Source organism: Canis lupus, chromosome 29, assembly GCF_003254725.2.
Source record: "Canis lupus dingo isolate Sandy chromosome 29, ASM325472v2, whole genome shotgun sequence".
In the NCBI taxonomy this organism is placed as follows: domain Eukaryota; kingdom Metazoa; phylum Chordata; class Mammalia; order Carnivora; family Canidae; genus Canis; species Canis lupus.
This window is the reverse complement of record NC_064271.1, coordinates 7,740,042-7,752,128: the sequence shown is the minus strand read 5'-3', so window position 1 is coordinate 7,752,128 and position 12,087 is coordinate 7,740,042. Positions and strand designations below refer to the sequence as shown.

The window sequence follows — 12,087 nt, the reverse complement described above, 5'->3', positions numbered from 1 at the left end:
TTTTCCTGCTTTGGCAGAGTAGTTTCTAGCAGTTTACAGTGTCATTGCTGGACACAGCAGGAGAGCTATGTATAGATATTTCTGAGAGAGATAGAGAAGCTATCTCTTGAATGAGAATATAATAGGAAAAGTACAAGTCCCCGGGATTCATGAAATCTAAAACCAGGGGAGCATATTGTGTTAGCATTAGTAATGTCAGCTGTGTCAACTGTGTTAACATCACTTTTAAACTGCAGAGGAGATACGATTTGCACAGCTTGCAGGAAGGCCTTGTCTGCATCTGCTTACTGATGAAAGGGTACATGAAGCCAACATGGTTAACTTACCCTAAGGCCTTACATTTTAATCAAATGAGTGGATAATTGCCCTATTTTGCCTGTTTAGTGACAGCCTCTACATTGAATCACAGTGGGATCTGTTGTAGCATACACTTAGTTTTACAGAAATTAGGTTAAATTTAGAGCCCCTGCAAAAGTATACCTGGAATCTGCAGGAGTCAGCATGACATGTCTAGCTCGTAAAGGCAACCGAGTATCAGTATGATGCCAAAACAAGGAATATATAGAGAAACTGACTTTTGTTTTTTTTCTAAATACATAATAGGATAAAAAAATCCAACTGAGTAGTAGTTGGTAACAGTCATTTAGCCACATGCAGTTTCACTTCAAACAGCAGATCTTTTTTAAGAGAGACTGTAGGTCTCCTCATCTCTATGTCGCTTAAAAGTATGTTGCTAGATTGGCACTCAGGAACCTTGAGTCATTTATGTCAGGTGGATCTTTGGGGAGTAGGTTTCTTACTTTGAGAAATACAGCTGATAATATTTACTATCTCTTACCCATTTTTCAAAGGCTTCAATCAATTGAAAAATTTTTGTTTAAGTAGATGTACTCTTTACCATACGATATGTGCATTTCATTCTTCCTCACAGCACCCCTAATGAATTGAAACTCTGACACACCTTTTACCTGAAACGCCTCCATAATGATGTGTCCACGCACAAGTATTGTGCTCCACGCCAAAAGTCGCACTGGTGTGCCGCACACGGGTTACAGGTGTGCCAAAGACTGATCCCCTCAGCTCCTGGGGCGGCCTGATGACTCTGGCTCATCCGCTAACCTCAGTGTGCCCCATGAACAGAATCATTTTCTGTGATGTGCAAAAAGGTGAGGAAAATTACCTCAACCAGATCTTCCTTTCCCCTCCAAATGATAAGCCATGATCCTCACCTCAGATAACTTCACAAGGTGTTACCATTTTAAGAATGTGTATTTGTTACGAAGAGAAGTCATTTCTACTCTTGACTCGGAAATCCCTGTGTGGGTGATGACACTGATATAAAGAGTAAATTTCTACTCTGGGTACGTGGTGCTTTCAACTCTTTCAGGCCTCCCGAGTCTTCATTAAGGACTTCCTCCATGGACCAAGTGGTTCACAGGGTGCCTAAAAGAGTTTTCAGTCTCTTATCTATATTTTTCTATCACACGGAGCCTTACTAGAATTGACTCACACAAGTTTAAATGATTTTCTGACGTTAAAATATTTGCAGAAACATTTTTCTGTCCTTAGTCAGATTTCTGTTGTCTGATCCCTTGTCAAAACTGAAGATTAATAATGCCACTTTGAGTGTCATGTTTTGACGCTTCCTGAGAGTTCCTGAAATCACTACTACTTTCCCCAAGTACGACATTTGTTAGGTGGAATTTCTGGGGGTGTGTGAACTGTTCATTCTGAGCAATGCATTAATGTGTATTTTGGCAAATATAAAGAAACCTACAGATATTACATTAGACCAGCTGAATCCATTTTATGGTTCCTTTTTGAATTCAAAAGCATCACATAGCAAATAAAATTTTTTAAAATTAAATTTAGTTACAAACTAGTTGTTTCTTATTTTTTTTTCCAGTCCCTTTTTGCTTTCTTTTACGACCACATGAAACTTGAGAAGCCACCTAAAGCTAAATCATTTAGTGGAGTTGGGCAGTTCCCAAGTGTCCAACAAGAAGGCCTGCTTTAGGCTGCGATGGCCACTGTCATTCCTGGTGATTTGTCAGAAGTAAGAGATACCCAGAAAGTCCCTTCAGGGAAACGTAAGCGTGGTGAAACCAAACCAAGAAAAAACTTTCCTTGCCAACTGTGTGACAAGGCCTTTAACAGTGTTGAGAAATTAAAGGTTCACTCCTACTCTCACACAGGAGAGAGGCCCTACAAGTGCATACAACAAGACTGCACCAAGGCCTTTGTTTCTAAGTACAAATTACAAAGGTATTACACTCTATTTGTCTTTCAGATTATATTTTCTATTATGTTGGCCATGTGAAGCCGTTGTAAACGTATATATTTGTATACACCTTCTTTAGCTGCTTTGCAGAGAGGAAATGTTACGTAGATTAGACGGCTAGTTTTCGTATTCTAAGTCACATACTTTGATGTGTTAGTTGTCTTTGGGTTTTTTTTTTTTTTTAATGAAATGCTTAATGAGAGTAGAATTTCCGTTTGTTCAAAGAAATTACAAGGAAAGGGTCTGGACGTTTACGTGAGTATGTTCAGTCTCGCTCATTTGTTTGTGTAGTAATAGCTAAAAAACAGCGAATACTGAAGTGGCAACTTCAGTGGCTCATGCAGTGTTTAGGGGTACTGACTGTCCTTGTAGCGCATGTTAAGTTAAAGTGTGTCCGTTATCAGGGAGCCTCTGTTGTAGCATAGCAGTTTAGCTTCCATTTGAAAAGTGAATACGTTCCATTTGTGTTGTGATACTTACAGAATATGTCTGTGTTTAAAGGCACATGGCTACTCACTCTCCTGAGAAAACCCACAAGTGTAATTATTGTGAAAAAATGTTTCACCGGAAAGATCACCTGAAGAATCACCTCCATACGCACGACCCTAACAAAGAGACGTTTAAGTGTGAAGAATGCGGCAAGAACTACAACACTAAGCTCGGGTTCAAACGTCACCTGGCCCTGCATGCCGCGACCAGTGGTGACCTCACCTGCAAGGTCTGTCTGCAGACTTTTGAAAGCACGGGAGTGCTGCTAGAGCACCTTAAATCTCATGCGGGCAAGTCATCTGGTGGGGCGAAGGAGAAGAAGCACCAGTGCGAGCACTGTGATCGCCGCTTCTACACCCGGAAGGATGTCCGGAGACACATGGTGGTGCACACAGGAAGGAAGGACTTCCTCTGTCAGTACTGTGCACAGAGATTCGGGCGGAAGGATCACCTGACACGACACATGAAGAAGAGTCACAATCAAGAACTTCTGAAGGTCAAAACAGAACCGGTGGACTTTCTGGATCCATTTACCTGCAACGTTTCTGTGCCTATAAAAGATGAGCTCCTCCCGGTGATGTCCTTACCTTCCAGTGAACTGTTGTCAAAGCCATTCACAAACACTTTGCAGCTAAACCTCTATAACACTCCGTTTCAGTCCATGCAGAGCTCGGGACCTGCTCACCAGATGATCACGACTTTACCCTTGGGAATGACGTGCCCCATAGATATGGATGCTGTCCATCCTTCTCACCACCTTTCTTTCAAATACCCATTCAGCTCTACCTCATATGCCATTTCTATTCCTGAGAAAGAACAGCCACTAAAGGGGGAGATTGAGAGTTATCTGATGGAGCTACAAGGTGGCGTGCCCTCTTCGTCCCAGGATTCCCAAGCATCGTCATCTAAGCTAGGGTTGGATCCTCAGGTTGGGTCCCTTGATGATGGTGCAGGGGACCTTTCCCTGTCAAAAAGCTCTATCTCTATCAGTGACCCCCTAAACACACCAGCCTTGGATTTTTCCCAGTTGTTCAATTTCATACCCCTAAATGGCCCTCCCTATAATCCTATATCGGTGGGGAGCCTCGGAATGAGCTATTCCCAAGAAGAAGCCCATTCTTCTGTGTCTCAGCTGCCCCCCCAGACACAGGATCTTCAGGATCCTGCAAACACCCTAGGTCTCAGCTCCCTGCACTCTCTGTCAGCAGCATTCACCAGTAGCTTCAGCACAAGCACCACACTGCCACGTTTCCATCAAGCTTTTCAGTAGAAGTCCAAGATGTGGACTGCTGACAGCAATCTATGTGTAGCCCTGACTTAGATGACCATTTTTATTTTAGTGCCTACTTTAAAACAGCATAAAACTTTCTGCTTTTGTACAGTACCAGTTTTCATTAAGCCAGTATGAAATAGAAACAAGCTTTATAAATGAGCTTCAGAACCATTTGTGTTCAGTTATGTTTACCTGGGTATTTTTGTCCACACTCACTGCCAATTGTCATAGTTTAAGATGATTTTTTCTTCTAGGAAAGCCATTATTAGCAGTAAAGTCTTATGAGTCCCATGTTCAAATTACTTTAAGATCTTAAAATTTTCTGTCCAGCAACAGTGGCTCTACCTTTTGACATTTTGGCTCACTAAAGATCTTTGCAATAGAATGTACAGTTTCTAAAACGTGGATGAATAACCTGAGAGCTTTTAAATTTTTTCCAGTCTCTGAATGGATTCATAAGTAAATGTTTCAAAGGAATTAATCCAGTTTGGAGAGATAATAGATTTTTCTTAGATACACCGTAATTTCAGGTCAGTATATTTTGAAGACTTTGCTATTGTCTGGCTCAAATATTTGCCGTCTTTATTATACACATATAAGGAAAACAAAACCTAAACACAAAGCACCAGTATTTCTAGCAAAAAGAGACTCCTGGTGAGGTGACAGTGGCATTCCATGGTATTCAGTAGTTGGCCTTAAACTAGCACACGGGATGTTGGCAACATATCAAAGTTGTTCTTGTTCCAACTTAACAGCATGCATCGTGTTATGGCTTGGGAGTCTTCAGAGTCAGTGTGTGGCTAGATCTCTTTAATCTTTTCTGCCTTGTAGGGCCAAAGGGTGGGTCAGGTGCAGCCAGCAACTCTATCTTAATTGTCAGTTCGCAGCTCATCCAGAACCGAGAGCCATCGTGGAGCACAGATGTGAGGGGTCTTTATCCCAGAGTGGCCTGTCTTTTCTCCAGTGGCGATGGTCTCCTAAGAAGGGAGATGTGAAGCACTTAGTTCAACTTGCGAACTTGTCTAGGGATCCTGTCCCTTGTTGCCAGGCTTAAAAACTAGACTCTTTAGGTGTAAAGGAGAAGCATGTCGCTTACATCACTCCTTGCTGAATTTAATACAGTTTTCTTTCCCAGAAGAGCCAAAAGCAGAAAACAAAACAGCCCTACCCTCATGGTATCTTTCTTCAGTATCGATTTCTCTCTCCTTGCTATTTTTGGAGGGAGAATTTAAAGTTAAATGCATTAGAAAACTCTTCGAGGAATGACCACAAAGTCTTAAGTGGCTAAAAATATATACAGTAAAACCCCACTTTTACACATCTCTGGGAAATCAGGGGAGTGTTGCGAATCAGTCGAATCTGTAGAAGGGGGAGGAAACCAGAGCAGAACAAGCACTGTCTTAGTTAACGTGAAAGCAACAATCAAGAATATTGTGTTCACTAAATAAAGTAGTACGGGCTTTCCTCAGAGTAGACAACCACCATCATCTGTTTGATGGTCAGATTATACTTTTCAGAATATTGGTTGCGACATCAGCCTACGAAACATATCTATTAAGCACTTGTTAACACCTTATTTTGGGACCTGTCTGTTGGGGTGGGTGTAAGGGGGAGGGTTTATAGAAGAGTATATATCTCTTAAAAAAAATATTTCTGAGCACTCATTAGCCCTATATGGAAGCTTCTTTGTTTATAGGGCCAATTATCACTGCAGATTGCGATGTTTACCAAGAATTTCTAAAAATGAGTGCAGATTACTGAATATAATACATTATTTAAAATATTTGGGAGTAGTATAATTTGTGGAGAAATGTAAATTGTAATAATGTAAATGGGGGTTTCACTATATATATTATACACACACACACACACACACACATATATCGCACTTCATAGAATCAGAATTGCTCTCTTAAGGGAGCTGTGGCTCCCTGATACTCTATCATGCTCCTATTTTTTTTTTTTTTAATTCTAGGAGCAGTAGTTTTTATACTTATGTATTTAAATTTTATTATAAAAAATTACATTTTATAAAAAAAGTGTGTTCCAAAGGCATTAAAATTATATATGTTTTAATAAGGAAATACATTTAAAATTTTTCAAACTGCTCCTAAGCTTTTGATTAGGAGAATATTTGCTCTGAAAGTAGGCTTTTAGCTCTGCTTTATTACTGCTTCCTCTAGTTTCTATGAAACAGATTGCTTACTTAAATCATTAGTTGAATGATTAGTGTTCAATATTGCTTTAATCACCATTTAAAAAAAAAGGAAAAAGAAATTGGTGACAGCACAAATAAATAGAAAACCTATTTTTACATAGAAGTCACAAATACAAGTGTGGAAGCACTACTTTACTTTGTCGAAAATTTGCTTAAGGAGAAGTCAAATTAATGACCTGAGACGTTGGCCTTAGTAGGCTGTATTTCACTGCTAATAAACAATTAAAAAGGGAATACCAGGATTTATTTAATAAAGCATTTTGGAAATGGGGAGTGGCACCATACATGTATGTATATTTTTAGCCTAATTCTCACCCTGCCTGGAATTAAAATACGTGGAGGCACATCTTTCAGGGCACCAGGGTTAATATTGTAGAGTCTTACTAATCTTCATGTGAACCCCTCTTTGCCTGTTGCCGCCTCATAGACTTGAAATAACACTTTCCAAGGAAGAGAGAATTCAGCTCATGTTTTTCAAATTGACTATATACTGGTCACTAAACCCTTTATTGAGAGAATTTCTGTTCAAGACGAGGCAGATTCACTTATTTTAATTGCACAGTGCTCTAACAAGGATGTAATGCAGAACCAGCTCTTTTTTTTCTAGAAAAAGATGTGTTTTTACATCAACTGGATGTGATTAAAAATTGCCAATGCTGTTTTCATTCTCCCCATGGCCAGAATCATCATCCTTGAAATTTCTAGTAGTGCCTTTGCTTGATTTAAAAAAAAAAGGGATTATCATTAAGTAAAAATATTTCAGTTTAGAATTTGGACCTCAGACAAGATATTGAACCTCATTCAGTTTGAACTTCCACACGTGTGTACAAAGTCACCAGGCACAAAAGCATGAGTGTGGAAGGGCCTTGCGCTGTAAGCAATATTATCCACTGATATATGCAGATAACATCTTTAGTTATTGGCCACTGTTAAAATTCGCATTTTCAAATCCTCTTATTTACCAAGTGCAGTTTTCAAAGTTTCAGTTCTCCTGGCTGATCGCTCGCCACTCTTTGTGCAACTTTTTAATTAGTGTTTCTTCCAAGCTGTGTATTTTTGCCTATTTGTTACTTGTGCTTTATTATTCTTAGTCATTTGTGGAATAGAGTGATATATTGTGTTAATTTGGACAGTAGCGGTTTTTAAAAACCATATACTGACTGAAACATGAGCCAGAGCTGATTGCTTTATTAAGCTAATAATGAATGTTAAAGAGTACATATTTCAGGATCATTCATCTAGTAAGCAATACACATATATAGGCCAATATTTTTTTAAAAAATAGAGCTTGGTCAACCTCTATACTACACATATTACAAGATATAGCACTTTCAAAACGAATCTAAACCTTTACAGAAACTTTCTTATAGGTTATGCCTTTTATTTTAAGACTTATTATAATTTGTTTCAAGTGCCATTAGATGATATATATGTAGGCCTTTGATATATAATGCTTTGTGTTCAAAAATGGTAGATGTATATTAAACAGGTACATTTTTACAGTGTTTTCTTATCAATTTGCTATATTGCACAGAATCAGTGTGTGTCTTTTCATAAGGTTTTACAATGGTTTATTTTTTTACAAGGTTTACGTGTTTCAAAACACACTGTCTTCCCAGTATGTAAATTAAAAATTACCAGTTCCCCCAAGTTGCTTCTAGCCTACTGAGATCCATGTGACATTGGAGGAGGTCTCTTAAATGTCGAGTATTCTTCATTAGCAATAGCAGACTGTTATCTCTGACAAATAGTGCCTACGTTGACTTTACGTCTTTTCTCACACTGTGTCAGAAGCCATGTCTACAGCACAGATAGTCTGTCGTGATTATGTAGATCCACAGAAGTCGCCTTGTGTAGTTTTGTGCTAAAAATTACCCCTACAAAGCGCCTTTTGGATCACATAAAACAAATCAATCCCACCAGCGTTGGTAAAGGCACACTTAGATCATCACCCTTAGGCCCTTCTTGTTATCACCCCTTTGAGGATGGAAAGGCAGTGTCTTTGATAAGCTTATCTAGCTCTAGAAATGACAGAACTATTGCTAATGTATAAAACACTTCCTTGTATAAGCTTCAATGGTACAGATGAACCAGAATGAATGTTTATCTTCTCAGAAACACTCCTTCAATATCATGTTGGATCATGCTGCTAACGTAACTTGGGATACAACTCTTCATGGTGCTACAAACTTCTCTGTCTCATTCAGTCATATTTTTTTAGCCATAGGAAAAAAAGGACTCCAGTAGGCGTAAAGGTGTACAATATATTTTTATACTGTGACTTGTCATTAACAGACTTTTACACCACCCACCACAATGTATTCACGTGCACTTGCAAAAGGAAATCTTGGACGTGCAAATGTTATCAGAACAAACCCAGCTTTTGTCCACAAGGTGACTATAACTCAGAATGAAAAGTGGGCTTTATAATATGGTGTGGAGTGAAGAACATGCTGTATGTTACTAACAGCCCTTTGAATTTAACAAAAACTGGGAATCCATTAGGAGATGGATTGCGTCATGCCTGAACATAAGCTGGACTGCTGAAATTGTATTTTTAGCTGATGAAAAAGTTTTTGGACTAGTACTCTAAAAAATGTTCTAATGATAAAGTTTTGAGTCAAAATAGAAAAATCTGCATTCCAGGCTGAATTTTGTATATTTTTATTGCATTTAAAATCGCTATTCTGTGATATTGGGAAATCAAGTGGCTTATCATGTATATCATGTACTTAAAATGTATTCACAAACTACTGTTGTATTTGTATAAAATATAGACAAAGATCGTATTTTTTTGTGTGTGTATAAGCTCTGTAAAATAGCAATCACATTATGAAGCTGCAGTGATACTACATTTTAAACATCCACATCCAAAGAAGCAGGCTATTTATTGTCCAGTTACCCAGATATAAAATATTAACTTGCTGCTAATGAAACAATAGTACTGCAGCTTCTTGTGGCCTACAGTGTTATGTTTGCTGTAAGAAAAAGATATGTGAACTCCACAAAATATATGAATAAAATTATAGAATGGCTTTAGATAATGTAGATCTTCCTGAAATTTTAATAGATGATACATTTCTATTTGGTATAACTTTTTCTCTTCACTTTGAATTTTAAATATTTTCTCATTCGTAAATATACGATTCTAATAGCTGGCTCTAGGACAATACTTTGTTGTTGAAACAAAATGTAAAGTTCCAGGGTTTCTTTTGTTTTGTTTTAAAACTTTTGTACCTTTAAAGGAAGGATAGGAACTGTAAATAATAATAATAATAAAAGTCAAAAGATCATGCATCAGAATTGTAATCCAGATGAGCATCCAAAAAGACTTCCAAAAGGCAATTAGAATGTATAAATCAGTGTTTCTTGTTCATATGAGATAAGATTGGCATTCAGTATTCCTTTAACACTTACTGTCTGCCAGTGCTATAAATGATCCTTGGAGAGGTTCCCTTTGGGCTCTTTGTCTAAAATTTTGCTGAAAACCCTCCTTTGACAGTTATCTGTACCAAAACACACACACCACTTCGTCTAAAAGTCATCAGAGAAACAGTGATGCAGCTTCAGAAAGAGCGACATCACCCAGAGATTCGGTTAATAATCTGAGCGGGAGTCAATTGCAGAAATGATTCCTTGTATATCTAACAGCACCTCTTTCAGTGCGATAGGAAAGTTGCCTCTTTACCTTTGGCTGTCCTGTTGTAAGGCCCTCCCGCTTTCAGAGAGAGAGAGGAACCGGTGATTTCCAGTATCAGCAGTTCCTCTCTTCACGTGCTAACTTTCAGAAAATCGAGAAGCATCCCTTTGTTAATTCTTAAGGTTAACACTAAATACATTTTATTTTATTAAAATTCATGCATGTGAAATATTTCGAGGACTGTATCAAAATAAGATGCTTAGTTACAATACTTTAAAAAAGTACGTTTGGGATTAATTCACTTAAGGTATAATCTCCCTTATGGAAAAGTAGTTCGAAATGCAGTTTGTCTTTTGTATCAGACCCAACGGGGCTAAAAGACTTTTTCACTTGTGTCACTGTTAAACGAAAAAGTTCATACTGATGGTTTACCATTGAGGGGAGACAAAATTTCAAGTCTGGCTACAGACAGCTTGGGTTTGGCTGCCATTTTTCCTCAATCAGACATGTCCTCGGCAACAGGCACCACTTTGTGCTAAATCCTTGGGGTATTCCAAAAGAAATTGGCTTTATAAAAAGTTGTTTTCTGATCAAGCATCCAAGTGATGATGGCAGTGTTACTGCAACTGCTGGAAAGCCAAAATATTGTATTGAGCCATACCCAGTTACTCTTTTTTTGCAGATCAAAAATGGTCAAATATTGGCAATGTCAGCCTAAAACTAAAACAAAACAACAAAACCCAAGATGTCTTGACTTCACTTGCATTCTTTTCAACACAGAGGTCAATAATAAATTTTTCTACTCTGAAGATGTTTGACTCTTGGCTAGTGTGATGGTTAATTTTATGCGTCAACTTGGACGGGCCTGGGTACCCAGATTAGACGTTGCTGCGAGGTATTTTTTTAGGTGTGATTAACACTTATAATCAGTTGACTTAATGGGGGCGCCTGGCTGGTTAAGTCTGTTAAATGTCTGACTTGGTTTCAGCCCAGGTCATGATCTCAGGGTCGTGAGATGGAGTCCCCAGTGGGGCTCCAGGCTTAGCGGGGAGTCTGCTTGAAGATTCCCTCTGCACCCCCCACCCCACTCTGTCTCTCTCAGACAAAATCCTTAAATAAATCCTTAAAACACTACCCTCCATAATGCAGGTGGGCCTCATCCAATCGGTTGAAGGCCTTAAGAAGAAAAGACAGGTTCCCCAGCAAGAGGGATTTCGACCCCCAGACTGCCTTTGGACTCAGGCTGCAACATCAACTCTTCTCTGGGTCTGCGGCCTGCTGGCCTGCCTGCAGATTTTGGACTTGGCCAACCTTCATGATCACAATTTCTTCAAATAATACATATACATATGTGTATATGTTTATACACACATCCGATTGGTTTGGTTTCTCTGAAGAACCCTTTTGTTTTTGTTTTTTCTTTTAAGAACCCTGTTTAATACAACTAGTTTCAACTTTCATTCTTTAGTTGTGATGATTTTACCTTGAAAGTAGTAGAAATATTTTCCTCTCTGATACACTTATGCCAGAGAATATAAATTCCCAGGTTCTGGCTGCTTTAGAAAAGACACACAAAAGAGCACAGGGCTTAATAGAGATTGTGTCCATAAAGAAGTCCTCAGAATCTCCTTTTCTGTACTGTTATTTGGGTTCCTATTATTGCAGATGGAAAGGATTCTCTCCCAATGAACAAGTTTCTTAAAAATGTGAACGGGCTAATCTTGCTCCACTCAGTAGAAGCATACTTGAAATGAAGACCAGTATTTATTATACATGCTCATATGGGAATGTTTGTAAATTGAATCTTTTTTTGAAAACAGGCAGACAGTCCATTTATAATAAAAACCACTTACAGAATAAGAATTAGGGTTCTGAGGAAATGAGAAAAGTATAATGGTTCCTCACATAAACTATGGAATTTTCTGTTTTATGATGCTGGAATTTTTGAAAAGGTTTACCTTTTGGTTTATTTCATTTGTAATTAGAGAACTCTAATCTTTTGGCAGGGCGGTGGGGGGGGGGGCTTTCAAAGCGTCAGTGCATTCAGTATTGTTGGAATGATGTTGGTAAACTGCCCTGTTTCTAAAAATACATAATCTGTTATTAACATTCACACACCCCTGACGACATTTCTAAGAAGGCTCCTGTAACCAGATTTTCATGCCCTAGGAACGTTCATTGTGTTA

At 38.4% G+C, this 12,087-nt stretch overlaps 1 protein-coding gene across 4 annotated transcripts in view; it reads left to right on the top strand.

Annotated features, from left to right (window-relative positions):
* PLAG1 (PLAG1 zinc finger) overlaps nucleotides 1–10,712 on the top strand; it is a 50,911-nt gene extending 40,199 nt beyond the window's left edge. For 2 of the 4 annotated variants that reach the window (XM_025477769.3, XM_025477770.3), the window contains 2 exons: nucleotides 1,907–2,265; nucleotides 2,783–10,712. In XM_025477769.3, the coding sequence (XP_025333554.1) occupies nucleotides 2,024–2,265; nucleotides 2,783–4,040 (1,500 nt within the window). In that variant the 5' untranslated portion in view covers nucleotides 1,907–2,023 and the 3' untranslated portion in view covers nucleotides 4,041–10,712. The remainder of the gene's footprint in view (nucleotides 1–1,906; nucleotides 2,266–2,782) is intronic. The other 2 variants (XM_025477771.3, XM_035708388.2) reach the window with 1 other exon arrangement.
* The last annotated feature ends 1,375 nt before the right edge of the window (nucleotides 10,713–12,087 follow it).